General features: G+C 47.6%; 1 protein-coding gene across 3 annotated transcripts in view; it reads left to right on the top strand.

Moving 5' to 3' along the window:
- Positions 1-19,492, top strand: part of PDGFB (platelet derived growth factor subunit B) — a 29,794-nt gene extending 10,302 nt beyond the window's left edge. For 2 of the 3 annotated variants that reach the window (XM_073326746.1, XM_073326761.1), the window contains 6 exons: positions 8,839-8,935; positions 11,893-11,973; positions 12,992-13,191; positions 14,964-15,105; positions 15,525-15,692; positions 17,046-19,492. In XM_073326746.1, coding sequence (XP_073182847.1) covers positions 8,839-8,935; positions 11,893-11,973; positions 12,992-13,191; positions 14,964-15,105; positions 15,525-15,661 — 657 coding nt within the window. In that variant the 3' untranslated portion in view covers positions 15,662-15,692; positions 17,046-19,492. The remainder of the gene's footprint in view (positions 1-8,838; positions 8,936-11,892; positions 11,974-12,991; positions 13,192-14,963; positions 15,106-15,524; positions 15,693-17,045) is intronic. The other variant, XM_073326753.1, reaches the window with a different exon arrangement.
- Positions 19,493-20,426: the final 934 nt, after the last annotated feature.

Here is a 20,426-nt window from a genome sequence, read left to right as displayed (position 1 = left end):
AATGCACATTGGAAAACCTAATCCCAACTATACATACAAATGATGGGGTCTAAATTAGCTATTAACACCCAAGAAAGAGATCTTGGAGTCATTGTGGATAGTTCTCTGAAAACATCCACTCAATGTGCAGCAGCAGTCAAAAAAGCTAACAATGTTAGGAACCATTCGGAAAGGAATAGATAATAAGACAGAAAGTATCATAATGCCCCTATTTCAATCCATTGTATGTCCACACTTTGAGTACTGTGCGCCCCTCTGGTCACCCCATCTCAAAAAAGATATATTAGAATTGGGGAAAGTACAGAGAAGGGCAACAAAAATTATTAGGGGTGTGGAACAGCTTCCATATAAGGAGAGATTAAAAAGACTTGAACTGTTCATCATAAAAAACAGATTACTAAGGGGGAATATGATAGAGGTCTATAAAATCATGAACGGTTGGGAGAAAGTGAACAAGGAAGTGTTATTTACCTCTTCACATAAGGCAAGAACCAGGGGGTCACATAATGAAATTAATAGGTAGCAGGTTTAAACAAACAAAAGGAAGTACTACTTCACACAAAGCACAGTCGACCTGTGGAACTCATTGCCAGGGGATGCTGTGAAGGCCAAAACTATAACTGGGTTCAAAAAAGAATTAGATAAATTCAGGGAGGATAGGTCCATCAATGGCTATTAGCCAAGATCATCAGGAATGCAACTCCATGCTCTCGGTGTCTTTAAACCTCTAACTGCCAGATGCTGGGACTGGACAACAGGATGGATCACTTGATAAATTGCTCTGTTCTGTTCATTTTCTCTGAAGCATCAGGCAGCAGCCACTGGGATAGATGGACCTTTGGTCTGACCCAGTATGGTTGTTCTTATGTTCATCATTTTAGAGAAGGGAAATTGAGGCATGGAAGGATTAAAGGACAGACTCTTGGATGCTCAAAATTAAGCACCCATTTGGACACTTAACTAGAAGTGGCCTGATATTCAGCCACAACAACCAGAGGCATCAATGTGGGTGTGCTACACCTCTGAAATCCATACCTCATTTTATGTAAGATTTTAGGTGCCTAACTTCAGGAACCCTGGCTTGAAATTTTTGGCCTAAATGATTTACCTAAGGCTACAGGTGGTCAAAGTAAAGAACAGAAGTTATATGGTCAGATCACTCAGCGACACCTTTCTCTACAGAGCTGCCTGACAGGAATGGGAATGGGAAAGAAAGGAGACATATTTTTCAGTGAAAATGGAGCATTAGAGTCAGGAGAACCCCCATTTCCCTGGAAAGTCACAAAGAGGCTGCATCTTTGGGCTGGGGATGAGCAAACACTAGTTCTTTTCTCCCCTGTCTGAACTCACAAAAACTCTGAACTGGAATCAATGGGCAGCTCTAAGGGAAGTAGAGACCTGGCTAAAGCTGTCTTGGTTGAAAAGAGTTTGCCCTGTCACTGTGCTAGAATGCCTTGGGAACTAATAAGCCCTCCAAATTGTGCCTCTCCCTCCCGCACAGCCTCATGCAAAGACACACATCCATGGATACATTAAACACCCCGTCCTCTATGCAAGTCCCTCCCCAACAAAGCATGTATCATACAAATACACACCTATGCAAATCTGCATGTAAATACATACATGCACGCATCATACATACATTATTGTTATATTTCTGAGCTCCCCCAAAGTATGCAAGGCACTTTGCAGAAACAAGTAAAGGCACAGACCCTGCCCTGAGAAGCCTACAGAGTGAATTCAGACCTGACACAACAAGTTAAGGCATGTGCACATCTTGCTGGTTCTATTAAATTAGATTAGAGATACCCATCCGTGCACCATAGAGACACCCTAATGCAAACATGTCATCTTATTCCTGGAGCATACATACACCCACACATACATGCACCATGCAATTACCCCCTCACCTATCCCCCATCCACCCCATACATGTAGACTGCTTAGGAGAAAACATGCCATGGGAACTGGGATCAGGTGACAAGTTTGATCCATTGAACACGTGTGATGAGGGCAGCTTTTGTATTTTCCCAAATGGAAACCAAGCTCTCTTTTCCATTCCAACCCTGGAGCTGTTTTTCCTGCCAGGGAAGATGTGGTCGAGGGGAAGGGACTCTCCCTGATCCTCAGGCCTCTGCATTGTCATTTCTCAGTATCTGACTCCACAAAGGAGTGAGGGGGACAAAAGACCCCTAATATTCCCCCACATAACTGCAACTACACCCAGTGTACCCAGTGGGAAGTGTACCCAGTGGGAAGATGACAAACAAATGGGTTGAATCCTGGCTTGGGACAGGGGCAGGAGACAGGAATGCTCCTCCCCAAAACATCGCCTCCTGCTTTGCATCACTTCTCTCTCTCTTTTCCTCATTTTGGTCTGTCCTGTGTGGGCACAGCAGAGGCAATGGACATAAAGCAGAGTATGATGTATCCTTTACTCCTCGTGGCTCTCTCTTCTCTTACCCAGACCACAAAAGGGAAGCAGTTGGTGCTGTGGGCTGCCCAGTGGTTGTGTTTGTTTGAGCAGGGGAGTAACTTCTGCCTCGCGCACTAACCATGAAACATCATCTATGTTGGCAGGGAGGGGAAACAAGAAATGTGCCCATTTCTATGCATTGTGAGAGGAGTATTCGTGCACATGCGCACTGACACGTGCATGTGCGGGGACACACACGCTGTTTGGGCACTGCTTTAACACTGTCCGGTGATGTCAGAACTCAGGAATGCTGGCCCCGAGCAGTAGGGTTTTTTTGGAGGGACTGTGATGGCATTTCTCACCTCCCTCACCAGGCTGAAGATGGCGCCTGCCTGAAAGGACACACCCCTGACTCCATTCAGCACCCTGGTGGAGTTTCCCTACCCAAACCCACATTCACATGTCACTCTCCCCCCTCCACCAACCTGCAGAAGCTCCGGAAACTCCTAACTGACTGCTTAATAGCAGGCACTGTAAGATCAGCATGCACGATGATTCCTCACTGCCTATAAAGGGAGGAACTACTTGATCCTGAACTCACATCTTTCTCGACAATGTCTGGGGGAGGGTCACTAGAAACACTGGGTTTGCATCTGATTCGGACAGATCTGAGCTGGAAGGTGGAGTCCTTTTGGTCCCTCCACTTCTCCAGTCACACCCATCTTTAAGACCTGGGAGCACTTCCAAGGGGAGTGTGGAAGTGGGAAGGTATTTGCCAGTTGGGAAGCAAGGATGCTAACCTATTTGCATTTTCCCTGTGGGTCAGAATAATTGCCTTGCAACCTTTAGAGAGATGGGCTAAACCAGGCGTGGCTTTGGTTTTTGTAAATTTCTGTTGGCTGGGCCTGCACATTTTGAAGTCCATCTCACAAAGAATGGGGTGGGGCTGTTAAACAGTCCTAGTTTTGGCCCATCTCTAATTTACATCTTCATGGTGTGAAGGCATAGGCCTCTTATACTGTCCTGCACAAGTGAGGCTCTTGCAGGAGTGAAATGGTGCAACCATGGCAGTGAATTTCAGGATGGGTCAAATGTCTGGGGTAAGCCCATGGGAATGACAAGGTGATCGATGTGGGTCTATCTCTCCCCATCAGCTGATGTGTGGGCCTGGAGAGAATGACTCTGTCTCTTATGGTATTTCCGACACTATTTATACATGTTGTGCTGATGGGCAAATACTTCCATTATGTTGCCCAGAGGCTGCTGTTGCTTGGGGCTGGGGACTGTATGCCTCCTCTTCATGTCAGGGGATGGGTGGGTGAGACTGGTCCTAGTAGATGGTTAGAATACAGCGGGCGAGACTGTGTCACTGGAATCAAGTTAGCAAAGATTGAATGGGATGTTTTAGGGAGCAGACCCTAAACTATATTTCTGTGCCCACATGGAATGGATTCTGGGAGAGATGAAGGGGTTTTCCCTGACATGTGAGAGAGCAGAATTGGTCCCTGGGAGACGGGTGGAAGGATTCCTGAGAGGTTACCCATGGCTGGGCGTGGCACTGGAAGGGTTAAATGTATCTGCCCAACCAAGGAACCAACAGCCCCTGGGGTTAAGTCAGAATGAGTCTCTTGCCAGGCTCTGCTGGGACTCGCCCGTCTTACTCCACGCTGAGGAATGTCACAGTGTCTCCCCTCACCATCCCCAATCTGAGTTTGAGGTAAAGAGAAACTTCTTCTTTTTGTACCTTGCGCTCTTCATCCTTCATGCACCCACCATGGTAGAATGACACAGCGGCTATCACCCCATCCCTGGCACTGTGATCCCTCTGCTCTGATCAGCAATGAGGTGGCTCGGGAGTTTCATAACCTACTCCCTTTCCCAGGGAGAAGAGCAGAGAGCTCAGCGCCTTTCTGCATTTTCCTCCCCCAAATCAGAGGGTCTCCCCTTCCATCCTCTCTCGTGTGGCATTTATGTGGCACTACCAGATGTGCAGAATCACAGCCTAAAAAGGAGGGGAGGAATCCTCACCCTGGGAGTGTCCTCAGTTTCTTTCTCCAAGCCCCAAGGGTCTTTCTCAATCCCTCCCTCTCAGTTTCACAATCTTTGCTCCCTCGGGGCCATGCATTTACCGTGCTGTTAAATGAGGAGGAATGAGCTAGACTCTGTTGGAACCCATGACTAGCCATAGGGATCACTGCAGAATGGCAGTGCATGCTCCATTCACTGCCCTTGCAGAGACTGATCACAACACTTTTCAGCACTTCCAGCTCCTGATGGCTCAGGGAATAGGACCTGGAATCTAACCTGAGTTTTCCAAACAGCCCGGCATTCATATTTCTAACCCCAGAGCAGTGAACTGGCCTCTGCAGCACTCCCTCTTCCCTCCCCACCCCAACACGGGTTGGCTCCATGCTAGATTGCCCTACTCAGTGTACATGTCTACAAGTGTAGGGGAGGGAGAGAGTCACAGTGAGTTAATGCATTTGGGTTTCACCCTTGGCATCTTGGGGTTCAAATCTCGCCATAGCAGAGGGCCAAGGACTGAAATAGATATGGGCTCCTGGTCAGGACTGAGGGGCATGGGCAGAGCTATGAGGGGGTCTCACACTGGAATACCAGAGGGGACTGTAGGACAGGACTGAGCTAGACGTAAAACATTAGCAGAGCTGCACGTGGATTCGTTTGCATCAGCTAAGGCTGCTGACATCTGAAAGTAGGGAGGAAAATCTGACACATAATAGAGACGTGCTTAGAACTTACCAGTACATGAAGATCACACTGTTCTGACTCAACACAGGGCAGGCAAAGCCACCACTGAAAAGACCCCACTGGCTTGCCCAGTACCTGCCCAGCGCTGTACATCCCTTGCTTTCATGAGCACCAAAATCATGTGACAATGTTAAACAATCACAGAAGTGTGTATGCGTCCGTCTGTGTGTGTCTGCCTGCATGTCTCTAGTGTGACGGCTGTGCATGCAAGTACAGAACGTAGGGAAGCAAGCAACTCGGGGTGGGAGCAGAGAGAGGAACAAAATCACTGGGGTAGGAATTCCAAGGCCTTGCAGCGGCCCAAGGCCAGGCCTCAGGCACTTGACAGCCATCCAGGACTCCATCAAGACAAGAGACTTCTTTGATCTACCGCAGAGTTAAAAGGAGATCATTAACCTGCTCTAGACTAATTCCACCCCCCCAGCCGCTGCAGCAGCAGCAGTTGCAGGAAAATCCCTGGCTGCTCTGGTTGGCCCCTGGGGAGACTCCACCCCCCTGCTGCTATTCCACCCTTCTCCAAGCCATACCACAGGATCAGGTGGATGTGTTTGCTGGTAATTCACGCACTGTGTGCCTTCCCTTCTTAGCTTCTAAGGGTCCGTCTGTAACCTGCATGTGAAGTTTCCTACTCACAGAACTTCCTCAGCCCTGGCTCTGTGACATGGGGATGCTAGGACAGCTTAGGTGAGCATTCCCTTCACACAGAACCAACTCAGAGAGGTGGGGAGAGCATAACAAGCCTCACAACCCGGGCATAGTCTCTCATAGGTCCCTCTCAGACTTGGCTTTGTGACGGGGAAGAAAGTAAGAAACTTCACAGCCCAGGCATGCAGTCCCCGCTCCCAGAGCTGCTTCAGAGATACAGGTAGAGAATAATGAGGCCTACAGCCTGGGTGTGGTGACATGCTTTAGTCAAACTGATAGCATCTCCGACAAGAAAAACTTGGCACCTAAAATTTCTTCTGTGATCAGGGAGTGGAGCTAATTCCTGTCATCCGGTCCCCAGTGAGGGGGCCTGCTTTTGCAATTCCTCTGCACAGCATTGATCCATAAATGCTCCTCCAGTTTTCTCTCCTCCTCCTCCCTAGCTAGCAAGGTCGCATCTCTCCTCTTCCCACTAATTCCACCAAAGTCGTGCAGTTGTGTAGCACCTGCCTGCTGACCCCAGCAAGTGCCAGAGTTTAAAATAAAGTCTAATTTCCTACATGTATTAAGTATCAGGAAGGACCAGAGTCATCTGTACAGTGCAACATTCATCCACAGATGCATTTCTTGACAGGTGAAAACATTAAAAATCAATTCTAATCTCAGGTTACAAATACTTGGACTCACAAACAATCAGTTTTCTAATATAAACTCCAGTGTGTGTGATACATAAATAGTACCATACAGGAGGAATACAGAGCCTTTCACTTCTAGGTCACTGGTTCCAACTAGGGTAACCACCTGTCCCGAATTTCAGTCCCGAAATGCAGAGTTCAAGTCTCGGTTGTGGGTTGAATGACTCTGTGATAGCATTTGTCCTGGATTCCCTCTGCACCTGCCCGAGGCTCGGAGGCAGCACCAGCCTCTTCCTGGTGTGTGTGTGGGGTGGGGTGGGGGAGGAGGGGGCACTGAGATGGGCCTTGGCCCTCCCTCACCACAAGGCCCCTCTTCCCCCTGAGGCCTTGCCCCTGGCCAGGCCATAAGCCTGGAGTAAGGCCATGGTAAGAGCTTCCCAGGGAGCCCCAGCCACTGTGGGGGAAGACCCAGACCCTCCACCTGCCCTGGGTGGCATGCGACATGGGCATGGGCTGGAGACTGCTCTCGGGCACCCTTGTACCCCACTGAGAGCAGGTGCAGCAGGGTCTGGGGATCACCACAGTGGCCCAGGCTCCCTGGGCAGCTCTTACCACTGCCCAGTTCCGGCTTCTGACCTAGCCTGGCCAAGGGTCAGGGCCTCAGGGGGGAAGAGGAGGATCGGGGGTGGGAGCTCAGGGGAAGAAGATGGACAGGGATGGGGCCAAAGAGGGGGGGCAGAGCTCCTGCATGTGTCCTGCTTTTGCCTTTTGAAAAGATGGTCACGCTGGTTCCAACCCAGGTGCAGCTTGGTAATTATCAGAAGTCATCCTCATGTGACAGCTGTTTGGTGGCCCCTGAATGACATGAGTTTATGGCCTCTCCGCGGTGTGTCTTGTGGGAAGATGCCAACATCACAAAAAACACCATGAAAACTGGCATTAGCTGGCTCTCTTATTGGCAGCCTCAGTAGAGAGTCCAAGGATTTAGTGGGCTGGGAAACTGCACTTCTCTTCTCGTCCCTAAAAATGGTCCCTAAAGGTCAGACCTGAGGCCCATTGGTAACAGGGAAGGGGGCAACAGCATGTGGGGTGAAACTGGCATTGCCATTGCCTGTGTGGTACCTCCTCTGTGGATAAACAGAGGATTCATTGTCTCTAGAGTCATCAGTCTGGCACTTTCCCCAGCACTAAACTGAAATGAAATGTTACACCCTGAAAGCAGTTGAGCAAAGAATAATCTGGCTAAGAGAGCATTCACCAGAACCCAGGGTACAGGCATCTCACTAATAATCATAAAACAGTAAAACAACCTACATTTCATAAACACATGGGGTCAAATTCTCCTCTCCGTTACAACGGGGCAGCCCGCAGGGGTTCAGCTACCACGCACTGCACAGCAACCCAATTAGGCAAGCAGCTGAAAGGCCAACTTTTCACACATGAGTACTCCAGAATAAAGAGAGCGTGGAGCTAACCGAACAGTTGAGTAATACTTTTCTGTTTCTTTTCCTATTATTTTGGAAATGTGTTTTAATAAGTACTTGCTTTCCCATGCCTCTACTCTGTAGTCCTGCAGGGCAGTCCCAGGGACCGATTCAGAGTTGATATAAGTGGCTGAGATTTCATTGAGCTCCATGGAATTGCACTCACTTACACCAGCTCTGAATCTGGCATGTAACCTGGCATTTGTAATGTCAGCATTCAAGGTTTATGACATTGAAATCCAATGTTTATGACATCACAGCCCAGCACCATGGAAATAACTGTGATGTCGTGGTGCAGAGTTTGTGACTTTACTGCTGGATCAAACAGGAGTAGCAAATTGGTCTGTGAAAGAGGAGTCAGTCTCCCTTTCCACTTCTTTTTTTTAACAGTGCCCAAATGTGCACATAATTGGCCAATGGGATTTAAAAACAAACAAAACCTGCAGAACATCTGACAGATCATGAATGAGTTTCATAACAGAGGGAAATATTGGGAAGGTTTTCTCTGATATTTTGAAAACTCCAGTACTGTATGCACCAGGACTGCCAGCCACCTGGTGAGGTCACACAATCTATCCTTGTATAATGAAACTTCCCGGACTGTTGGCAAAGTATTTAGGGCTCCTCAGCGTGTAATGCTATTGCTCAGCAATTCTCAGACTTCATTCCGCAGACCACTTTGTAAGAGGCAGAGATTCTCTCATTTCGCTTCTCTCAGATTTCCCATCCCACACTTTCATGGCAGCTTTTCTCTCTCCGTTTGGCTGGTTCCCTACCTCTCCCTCCCACTGCCACCTTCCCCTTCCTCACCATAATTAGAGTTGTTTGTGCAGGATTGGCATTCAATACCTGTGTAACATTTGTTTCCTACTTTGTTATTGTCTGGTAGGGGGACCCCATCCCAGAAGACATTTACAAGATAATGAGTGACAGCTCGGTGCACTCCAGGAGTGACCTCCAGCGTGCCCTGCAGATAGACTCCGTAGGTAAATCTCCTCTACACCAAACACTCCTCTTCCTTCCTTACATCTCATGGTGGGAGTACCTTTCTTTTTCCATCAGGTACACTGGCAAGGCTTACTCACTCTAAATATCAAAACATGTTACTCTCTAGGTGCCAGTCTATCAAGCTATACTGCAAAACTCAGTTACAATAGGACTGGGTGCTGGGGAGATTTAAATAGCCTGGTTCACGGAATGAGAAGCTTGAGAAAAACCCAAGCAAGCTTCTGAACTAGGAGATTCCCAGAGAGGTGGTTGGAGTGGAAGGTGAGTAGATTAGGAGGTGCACAAGCGAGCGAGTGAACTAGCTTATGAGCTGATGCAAAGGCACACAGGTGAATGGATGAAGTGGGCTTTGAGGAGATGCACAAGTGGATGAATTGACTGATCCATGGGTAGACAGAAAGACAGACTAGTGGGTGGTTGGGAGGTGGCCTGGTGAACTGATAGCACTCATCTAGGAGAAGGTGGGCATATGTGCAGGGGGAGGAGGGATGAGAGAGCTGGTCCCCAAGTAGAATAGATAGGGAGGGGCATAGGCAGGTGTGTGGACTGGTTCACAGGTAGGTCCTTCTATGAGATGATAGAAAAGGGAAGAAGGATGTGGGATTGTGTCAGGCTGACTAAACTGGTGGTGGGATTGGAATTGCTTTGTCATTTTCTGTGGGTAATAGCTCAGAGTTTGCAGTGCTTGGGAACACCTGGCCAGGACTGAAGTCACAGAGCAGCAGCCCAGGGAGCAAAGTGTGGAGGGATTGGCACATGTGGGAATAGGACCACGTGTCATGGTCGCCAGGCTGGGTCAGGAATTTATTTATAAACGGTCTCTTCAGAGTGAATTCCATTCTATTCTAACCTCTGCTCCCGCCCGTCCCCCTCCACCCCCCTCGCCTTCTCTCTTGTGTTTTGTCTGTTTGTAGCTTTGTAATCCTTGCCGAGACACTATCTACGGGGGAACAGAATTTCCTGCTTTTGTTTCCTATGCCAGTCGGACCACTGGCACGTTCTCAAAAGCATTCCCGCTCCCTTTCAAAATGGTCTGGGAGGGGGGGAGAGAACCAGCTGTGGGCTGCTATTGTTTTCCTTAAAAAGAGGCGACGAGGTCCCCCCCAGTTCTTCTTCTGAGTCCATGAGCCACACAATGGGGCAGCTTCCAAAATTAGAAGCACTGCCTTTTGCAAGCCTGGGTCCCCACCCCTGTCAGCAACAGCAGCAATGGCCTATCAAGAAGAAGGGGGGGAGAAGGGGGACCTCGGTTTTCAATAGAAGATTTGTTTCAAGTCAACAGTGTTGCTATTTTTTTCTCATCAACTCAACCTTTATGCAAAAGGCAACCCCCACCCTGGCCTGATAAAATTCCAGAGAACGCAAGATGGGGGGAGGGGGAGAGACAGAGAAGATGTGTGTAGTCTGTCATGTCCTATAGTTTATGTAAGGGATACATTTCTGTTCCAGTGACTAACCACTCATATGCTTAAGAAATGAAACAGGATTCTCTTGGGAGACCAGGGGTTTGGGAATGGGCTATGAAGCCTTTCAAGTTGGTTCCACACTAAACCCAGATTAGGAAAGACTGGATGACGCAGGGGATCACATATGGGACTGAAAGCTTTCATACCCAAGTTACAGATTCCAATCTGCCCTCAAGTAGTTAGTGACTGCATGTCATTACTCTTCGCTGGCCTATGTGAAATCAGCCTGGTGTTGTCACAGCAGGCCGGCAGACAGGTGTTCACATCACAATATCCACCAATGATGACTTGTTAACTTGTGGACTGAATAGAGACCAAATGCTCCTCTCACCCTTAAGAAGTGGCCTTCTCCAGGGCAGGGGTGAAGTGCATTATGGGGAGTGATAGGTGTGGGAAGCTTGCTCTGCTGTTGTGCCTGATAAAGAGAGATCTTCAGTCCAGTGCCTTGTCCCGGTCCTGAATTCATTTTAATACAATAACTCCCTGGAGGCTGATGCCCATTTTGCCTCCCACTGCAGCTACACCAGGCCACCGAAGGAGAGAGCTGCCACTGGGTGGGAGTTGTCTCTGAACACTGCTGTTGTCTGGGGCTCAGGAGGGGCCACTTACTAGAGCAACCCATGGAGACTTTGAGAATTTCTCTGTTCAGCACTTCCTATGGGAAAGCAGTGGGATGGGGATACTGGGAACTGTGCTGACTGCTACCAGTCCTCCTCCCCTCCTTCCCAACTACCCCCAGTACCTGAGTTTTAACTGACAGTAATAGAGGGGAAGAGTTATCTTAAACTCATTTTTCTATTCTCATGCCAAAAAAGTTGATTACCTCAAATGAGCATGGTGGGTTGGGAGAGAGAACGCAAGTACCCCACCGCCACCTCATCTAACGCACCTGCATCCTGACCTCCCGCAGCCCTGCTATTCCAGTCCTGGGTCCTCCACTCAGCTCTGCCAGTGCCCCTCAGTCCTGCTCCGTAGCACCCTCTGTTATTTCAGTCCTAGGACAAACACACAACTCTACCACTGCACCTCAGGTTTCACCTGCAGCACCTCCTGCTAATCCAGCCTTGCTCCTTGCCCTCCAGCCCAGCTCAGCTGATTCATCTGAATCTTGACTTGCAACTCCCTCCGCTACGCCACTTATATTCCAAATAGCTCTGCTAAAGTGCATCTCACTCTTGCCCTAGAGTATCTTCTGCAAGTCCAGTCCTGGGCCTCCCTTTAACGAGATATGCCAGTTACTGTGAATGGAGCAGTATGATGAGGTGAACAAATGTAGAGACTCCCCACACTCATTGCACTTGTTACCTGAGCTGGGACTTGAACTTAAAACTCTGGACAGGACATGCTAGTGCATTAACTAGACCGATGAATCACCCAAATTCTGCCTCCTCTGTCACTTGATGCCCAAACCATTGCCTCACTTTTTTAACCTCTACATTGTCTTCTTTGGCTATGTCCTTCTCTTGCAGAAGAGGATGGCTCCAATTTGGACCTGAACTCAACCCGAGCCCATCCTGGTCAAAACTTGCCTCGAGTGAGACGAAGTCTAGGTGAGTGACAGACTCAGACCTAACTTCTGTGGAGGAGTTTCAGTGTAAGTGGGAGATTAGGTATACAGATACAGTACATGGGTATATACAGTCTGCATCTGTGTCCACCAGGAGTGTATGAATGTGCCTGTGCGTGTTTAAGTGTGTTCACTGTGCATATGTGCATTTAGCCACGTACGTGTGTTTGTGTTATGGAGCCTATGTCTGCCTCTATGCTACCAAATGTAGTCTCCTTCTTTCAGCATTGCTGTAACTGCCCCAGTGCCGGGGTAGTGCAGACAGCAGGGTGCAGGCATTTCCAGCACTGTGTCCCAATGCCCTCCTCTGGCTGGGCCTTCGGACTTGGTGTTGGAAATGCCTGAGCCCTGTCTGCATTAGCATTCACTTCATAGCTTGTACCAGTACTGGAAAACAAGCACTAGATATGCTATTGTAGTCACGTCTTGTGTCAGTCAGTGACTAACTCTGTTTCTGCTGAGTGTGCTACTGCCCTAAGCAAACGTAGAGACTGCTATTAATTGTTAAGTATTGAAATTAGCTGAAATAATTCAACAGAGCGGAATGATAATGGACCAGGCCTGGTGCCCTAGCAATTGTTATTTGCACTTTTTGATTCCCAGTCCCATCCTCTGGCTCCAGCTGGGGCCAGCAGGGCCTGACAGCGCTGCAGAGGCCAAGCGTTCAGCACCTGCAGTAGAGGAGCTGGTGTTCGGAAGCAGGAGACATCATTCTGCAGCAAATCACTCTGTCTCGTTACACAGCAGCACTGACTAGCCCCTGTCCTTTCCGGCCCGAGATGTGAGCTGTAGTTATTATTATGTACCATCAGGATGCTTGGCCCTTTGAAGGAGACAGTGAGGGGCATTGAATGGGTGCAGGATGGAGAAAGAATATATATCTGTCGCTCCAGGAAAGTGTGAGCCTTTGTCCGATAACCTAGTGGGGTTGCATCAGGTTTCTGGGAGTAGCCTGTGAAGACCTATTTCACCATTTTTCTCTTCGGTCCCTCTATATGCAGTGGTAGATGCTGAGCCAGCAGTACTCGCAGAGTGCAAGACACGGACAGAGGTCTTTGAAATCTCCCGGAGCATGGTAGATTCCACCAATGCCAACTTCGTGGTGTGGCCGCCGTGTGTGGAGGTGCAGCGGTGCTCCGGGTGCTGCAACAACCGCAACATGCAGTGTCGCCCCACAATGGTCCACGTGCGGCATGTCCAGGTACACAAGAATCCTCTATCCTCTCCCTCCCCCTTGCTTCCTTCTCTCATGGCCCCTCCACTAAAAACACAAACCAACTGTAGTCATACAAGTGAGGGGCCAACAGTGCTGGCCTCTCCATCACCGCTCTGACAATGCACCTCAGCCCAAACACACGAACTGATACAGCATCTCCTCCTCCTCTCCTTTCCCCTCTGTGATCTTCCTGCCTAGCCCGGCTGTAAACAGACACCTGATAGCTGACCTCTTGCTCTGATCATGCTAGCTCTTCAGTTAATAGTGGTTTCCACACTTCCTCCCAGACAGCTCATTTCAAAATATAATCCTGCCGCACAAATCTTCTGCCTGACCTGTGAGAGATTCCCTCAGGCCCTGGGCAGGCTGGTGTGTGTGTGTCTGCTTTATCAGGAAATTCTTTTCTCAGAAAAGCCACTCTGAATGAGGGAGAAATAAGAGAGAGGGGGAGAAATGGGAGTTGTTTTTGTGGAAAAAGCAAAGGAGAGGGCAAAAGTCAGCCAGGAAAAGTGACCCGGAAATGGCTTCTCTGAGGACAGAAGTCTCTGTATTGTGTGGTTGGAAATGTTTGTCTAGTGAGCAGCGTGTGGTCTGAAGCGTGTGGGCTTTCAAGGAAAGATAAACAGCCAGTAGGTTTGATCACTGGTTGAGTGATGTTGCCAGGGCCAGTGGTTTGGGAGGATTTCAGTTCCAGACTCAAAGCAGTGATAGTATTTATAGCCCGCAGACCTCCTCAGGGAATGTGGTTTTGTTAGATAAGCTAAACTAGGTCAGGCCTGGTCAGTATTTGAATGGGAAACCACCAGCGCAAACGTAGGGACTGTAGGATGTGCTGCCGGAGATCTAGTAAGAGGTGCTCTTCCCACTGAGGGTACAGCTACACTGCCCCCGCTGGGAAGTGTAAGTCCCGCTGCAGGAAGATGTACAGCCCCTAGCTCTGACTGAACTAGTGCTCTAAAAATAATAGTGTGGCCGCAGCAGCTCGGGCTAGCTGCTCAAGTACCATCCCATCCACGATCCTCGGTACGTACTCTGGCTCTTTTTAGCGCACTAGCTCGATCAGAGCTAGCATGTGTACATCTGCTTGAGCGGGAAATTACACCCTTCAGCTGCATTGTACATGTACCTTGAATCAGTGATGCAAGGGCTGCAGAATGGTTCCCGGGAGGACTGTGTTGCCAGACGTGCTGCCCTTAACATGAGACGTGAGCCCCTTGCCATGTTAGTCATTAAAAATCATGAGACAAATTCAGACGTGGCTTCGCTGAAGTTAGTAGAGTTGCGCTTGTTTACATCAGGTCTGAATTTCTCCTCTCTGCCATGCTGTTTTTTGCAACAGTAACGGTTTTAACTCCAGTATCTCAATTCAGTTAATTACATTCTGCCTACCCCAAAACTTCCTCTGTCAAATCTATCAGACCCAGCATTGTTCTGTATTTCTTTTCCCAGTTGTGTAATGTTTCTGGGCACTGTTCATGTTTCATGCAAGAAGCAGCTGTAAGTCAGGAGTGGGTGAAGTGATTCTCTGTGTACAAAGCCAAAGTCAGACCTGCCTGGCTATGTGCTACTCTACTGAAATCAGTGAAAGTTGCACCAAACTGTACCAGGCCTGGATTTGATCCGTGGATTTTAAAGTGCTTTTGGACCCTTTGGGAAGAAGGGCAATAGAGAAATAAAGGTAGTAATCATATTGATGTAGTGGTAGTTGTAGCTGTATTTATATTTTAGATGGGTTTGTTTTTATTCTCACCCAATAGGTAAACAAGATAGAATTTATCCAGAGGAAGCCAAACTTCAAAAAAGCCATTGTGCCCTTGGAGGATCACCTGGAGTGTCGATGTGAGGCACTGTCATCTCGGCCCTCCGGTCGTGGTCGGCCAGATTCACGTGAACACAGAGGTAAGGCTGCTGGTATTAGGGGAAGAGAGGGAAATGCTGCAAGATGAGACAGAGGGCCAGAGCCTCAGCTGCTGTGAATCAGCACAGCGCTGGTGAAGTCCATGGAGCTTTGCTGATTTCCAGTGACTGAAGATTCTGCCCAGAGTGTTGCTTGTGAGAGGGGCAAAAACGGGGGGAAATGGAGGCGGGGAAGGGGGAAAGAAAGACAGAGGAAAGCATGGAATGGGAAAGAGGGAAAGAGCAGAGAGGAAAAGGAGAGTGGAGAAATGAGGAGAATAGATGACGTGAGGAAGAATGGAGGGGAAGGAAGAAGGGGGTCTTCGGCTCTCTTGCTGTAGAGATGGTGGGAAGGGAGTGGTATTTCCAGCTGTCTCCGCTGCTGTTCATGGCATGATACACTCCCATCTCTGTTTTGGCAGGTGAGTCACCATCGATCACTGCAGCCCCTGTTTCAGTGAGACAACGAGCGCGCCGGCTGCCAGCACGAAAGAGAAAACATCGGAAGTTCAAGCATGTCCATGATAAGAAAGTGCTGAAAGAAATCCTCACAGCATAGAGGTGCTGGCCAGGGAGAGAGTGCAAGGCAGGTAATAACAACTGCCACAGGAGGGGGTGCACTTTGGGAAGTGAGCCAGTCTGCTCTTCTAGTCATGGGGAATACCCTTCCCACACACAAGCACTGCCTACGCACCTCAATTGCTACCCACAGCACCTGCTGCGACTTCAGCCCTGAGCCTGCCCAGGTATCTCAGTTCTGCAGCTCTTGTTATTCCAGTGTAGGGCCAAGATGCCCAATAGTGCCAAATTGTGTGATCTAATGAAGTAACAGGACTAGCCTGGTACTCACCAAATTCATCCCACTTATGATTCATCACATTTGAACTCATTCTTGCAGAGGTGAAAGGTTTATGCATTAATCCCACTTTACCACTGAGTCCCACTCTACCACCTCCCTTAAAGCTGAGCAAGCCCATCCTCTCTATATCAAAAAACCACTGGAGACCATATTATTTGTCTATTATGTGGAGCTCGCTCTGATCTTCCTTCATGGATTGAGTTTCCACTGGAAATGGAGAATTAATGTCCATTTTGTAGTCTCTGTTGCAGGATTGCTTTTTTTAGTTTTTTGGTTAAAATGGTGGAAGGACAGAAAAGGAGCAGCACTTTGATGAGTCTTGCTGCCCTAACAGGAAGTCTGAGAGCATAACAAAGGTTAAAAAAAAGCAACAGGAGAACTGGAGTCTTGGAATTAAATCTGGAGCCTTTCAATTCTAGGGGCCTGACTCTCTCACTTACAGAGATGTAAATCAGGAGTAACTCCATGGACTCCAATGGAATTTCACTGGTGTAAAGCTAGTGTGAGTTAAAGGAGAATCAGGCCTTGGGTTCTCAATAGGCTAGGCCTTTTGAGACAGTGAAAGAACTGGTCTGAGCACAGAAACTTGGAGCCAGGAGTCTTCTAACCCCACCTTTAGCACTAGGGCTGCTCTGGGTTCTTCTGCCATTTTAATCAAAAAAATACACCTCTAGGTCCCTGGCCTGCCCAAGAATCCAAATGCAAGGGTGATGTGCTGCTATTTTTGCTCCTGTGCCAAGCTTAGCTGGGTCTGTCCTGGAGATAACCAGAAGAATTCAGTGGCTTGGTCTCCAGTGCTATTAATGACAGGTTTCAGAGTAGCAGCCGTGTTAGTCTGTATTCACAAAAAGAAAAGGAGTACTTGTGGCACTTTACAGACTAACAAATTTATTTGACCATAAGCTTTTGTGAGCTCAAATAAATTTATTAGTCTCTAAGGTGCCACAAGTACTCCTTTTCTTAGTGCTATTAAAGTGGTACTTTAAAGCAAACATTATCATAGAAGAATCAAAGAAGGAAGGAGAATAGAAGAGTGAGATGGGTTCTTATTCTAATTCAGTGTCTGTGTTTGTTTCACTTTTAGGTTTATTTAATATACAGTAAAACCTGTCTTAGAGATCAGCTCTGAAGAGAAACCACCTGTCACGAGCAACTACTTGCAGAGGCCACAGAACACAACCACTGTCTGGTGTGCAAACCTTTGAAGAGAGACCACCTCTTACAAGTGACCACTTTTGCTAACTCCCATGAGTGGTCGCTCTTGGCAGGTTTTACTGTATTTGCTGTATTGCCCCCATGGGGTCCTCAGAGTGATAACTCTTCCTCTCTGTCGGTCTGTCTCGGTGCCCGAGTCGGACGGCAAATGGTGCTTCCCTTTCCATGACCGGACCTTCTCCCTAGATTTCCCTCTCTTCATTTACTAAAAACATTTTAAAGTTTTCCAAAAAAAGAAAAAACATTAGGAAAAAAAAGAAAAAATCACAACTGGAACAGGATGATGCCTTTCCTACTGCAGACGATAGAACAGCAAATGGGAAAAAGAAAAATGGGTCAATTTTCCTTTGAGGGGGAAAAATGGGGGGGGGAAATGGGAGCAATTTTCTTCCTTTCCCCTCTTCTTCTTGGTGAGGGTGAGGGACCCTGGCTGAGATCAATGATTGTGATGGACATGTTTTAAAACAGTCAGACCTCAGATTAAGAGAGGAAACCAATGATGGAAAATGCACTAAGGACTTTTATTGTCCCGTCTGGACAGATTTTGTGTGTGTGTGTGTGTGTATATATTATTTTAAAAACCACTAAAATGTACAACATCTCGGGGAACAGAAAAAATGAAAGCAAAATGCATTTATCCCATCCACCCCTGGTGCAGACTGGAAGACTTTTGGGGCAGTGGGAAGGAGTGGACAGCTGGCAGAATCATTCTCCCCTCTCCTGGCCCCCTGACAAAGGATGCTGTCTTTGCACATGGCTGTAGAGGTTCGACTTTCCAGTCTGGGGACTTGGGTTATTGTTTAATTCACTTGTATGTGTGTATATATATATATATCTATATATATATATATCTATCTGGTTTTAAAATGGATTTATTCCACGGTGGGAGGAATCTGCAGGCATGTTTGTGCATCAGCTCAGGTGGGCTAGAAGAAAAGCAAACTTTCCACGGCTTTACCCAGGGTGTGTGGGGTGCAAAATGGGGTGCACAGAGCAATGACCCTCACTCTCTTGCCCCCTGCTCACAACTCCCCTGCAGGATACAGAATGACAACACAATCAACCAACGAAATTCAGGCTTAGAAACATTACTTCATCAGAACAAACTGTAACTGGCTGACCAGTGATCCTGAGGGCAGGATAATATTATGCAGAAATATCTGAGAGCAGAATAACCCTTTCATGGATGTTTCTCATATCACACTCTCAGTTGCTCGCTCCGTCTCTACATCCCTGGTTCTCCCATTTTCCTCCCCCATTTTTCTCTCTCAAACACACACACGAGGATTTCCTTAACTTACATTAAAGCTCTTTTCAGTTTCAAAAGCACTATAGATCCAAGGAATTTCTTGGGCAGTTGAAGGGGTTTGGGGTGAGGGTAAGGGGAGAAAGTGAACCTCTACTTCACAACAGTGATTAAAAACAGAAACAATCCCCTGTGGTGAAAGAGCATTGATGACTGGTGTCCTGACCTTCACGGACATCTTCGAGAGCTGTAGAAGTCTAGGTGGCAGAGGACAGAATGATTCTTCAGATAGGGACCACCTGTACACACACAATTATTAGGACATTGTTATTTATCATATGTATTGCAGGAGACGACCCAGTCATGGACCACTGTGCTGTGCACACAGAACACAACAACAACAAAACAACATAAACACACAACAACAACAAAAACTGTCCCTGCCCCAAAGAGCTTACAATGCAAGTTAGAGCTATAACTTTCCCAGCTGCCTCTCCTTATTCCATTTCCTTTACTGTGATCATTCTCCCATGGGAGAATGAGGCAGAAAAAGGGGAAAATATGCAGTACCCTCTCCACAGGGAATAACCCCTCTCATGGTCACTCAGTACAGCATACACATTGGGACAGAGGAAACAAGGAGTAGGCTGGAGGTAATTCCACCCTCGTATTTGTGCCCTGGTAGTAAAGGTCCCATCCACCAAATTCAGGTCTCAGTGCAGGCAGAAGTTCCATGGGGAGACTAGCAGCAGGAGAAAGGTGATGATGCAGCAGGATGGGAAGTGCGGTTCATCAGACAGGGGCTTAGATCTCCCCTCACCTCAAGCCCAGAGCTCCTCGCTTGCTGCCAACATCTTTCTCTGCCTCTTGCACTCTGCTCCATTCCCCCTACCCCACCCCATGACTTCTCAAGTCTTAAGACACTTTGCTTTCCTGCTCCAAAATCTCCTTCCTGTGGTTTGTAAAGTTGGTGAGGTTTTTTTTTTTTTTTGCTTTTTTTTATTTTAATGTAAGATTAATTTATACTCAGTACTGTATTTAAAGTTGTAAAAAAATACAAAAACAAACAAACACCCAAACTGTCAACAAAGTGTTAAGTTTCTTCTGTATGCAAAACTAAAAAGGCAAAAAGTGATCAGAGGTCAGACAGAGAATCCCAGCTCCTGCACTTCAACTGAGATTATAAAAGCAGCAACTAGAGACTGAACATTCACATTTGGTTTTCTAGTCCACCCCAGCCGCCAGCCAGGGCTGGGTTTTTCCCTCCTGTGTATTCCTCTGTACTTTGTCCAGTCTAGTTTTCAATGACTCAAGTGCTGGGGACTTCTCATTCTAATATATCTCACCTTTAGCAATGTTTTCTGATGCCCAGCCAGACTTCCCCATTGCTCACTTTCATCCCATTATTCCAGGTTCTACTCCTTTGAGCAACTCAAAACAATTCCTCTTCCTCTCTGGTGTTTACATTCTTCATAGACTCCTAAACAGTTGACATATTCCCCCCTTAGTCATCGTCTAGACATCTACAGCTCTTCTCACATAAGGGTTCAGAAGGCCAAAGTGTTTCCCCTTCCACTGGGTAAGGGAGGGGTTGCACATTCTGGCACCTATGTGTCATAGCACTGCCCCATGCTACAGTGCAGTTAACACACATGTGGGTACAAACAGCTGCCTCAATCTGGGCTGTTCTACAGAGAACTGTTGGAATGTCCCTATGAACTGGCAAATCACCCCCCATTTCTCTATTCCCTGAGCCCCCCCGCTCTGTTTTAGTTAGTAAAACAATGTGGAACAATTGCTTCACTAACTAAAAGAGTAATTCAGAGTCTTGGAGAAGCAGCATTCAAAATTCTCTTGCAACTACTTGTGTACAATTGCACCATGCTACCCCACAATCTCCCTGGCACTTTAGAGAAGTTATTCTTCCCTTTCCTTCCTAAAATACTCTCGTGTTGCCTGTTGTGGTTTCTGACTAAATGTAGTACAGGAACATCACAGTTTTAA

The sequence above is a fragment of the Lepidochelys kempii genome, chromosome 1 (assembly GCF_965140265.1).
Source record: "Lepidochelys kempii isolate rLepKem1 chromosome 1, rLepKem1.hap2, whole genome shotgun sequence".
Lineage (NCBI taxonomy): Eukaryota > Metazoa > Chordata > Testudines > Cheloniidae > Lepidochelys > Lepidochelys kempii.
The sequence above is the reverse complement of the archived record's forward strand: the minus strand, read 5'-3'. Positions and strand labels throughout refer to the sequence as shown.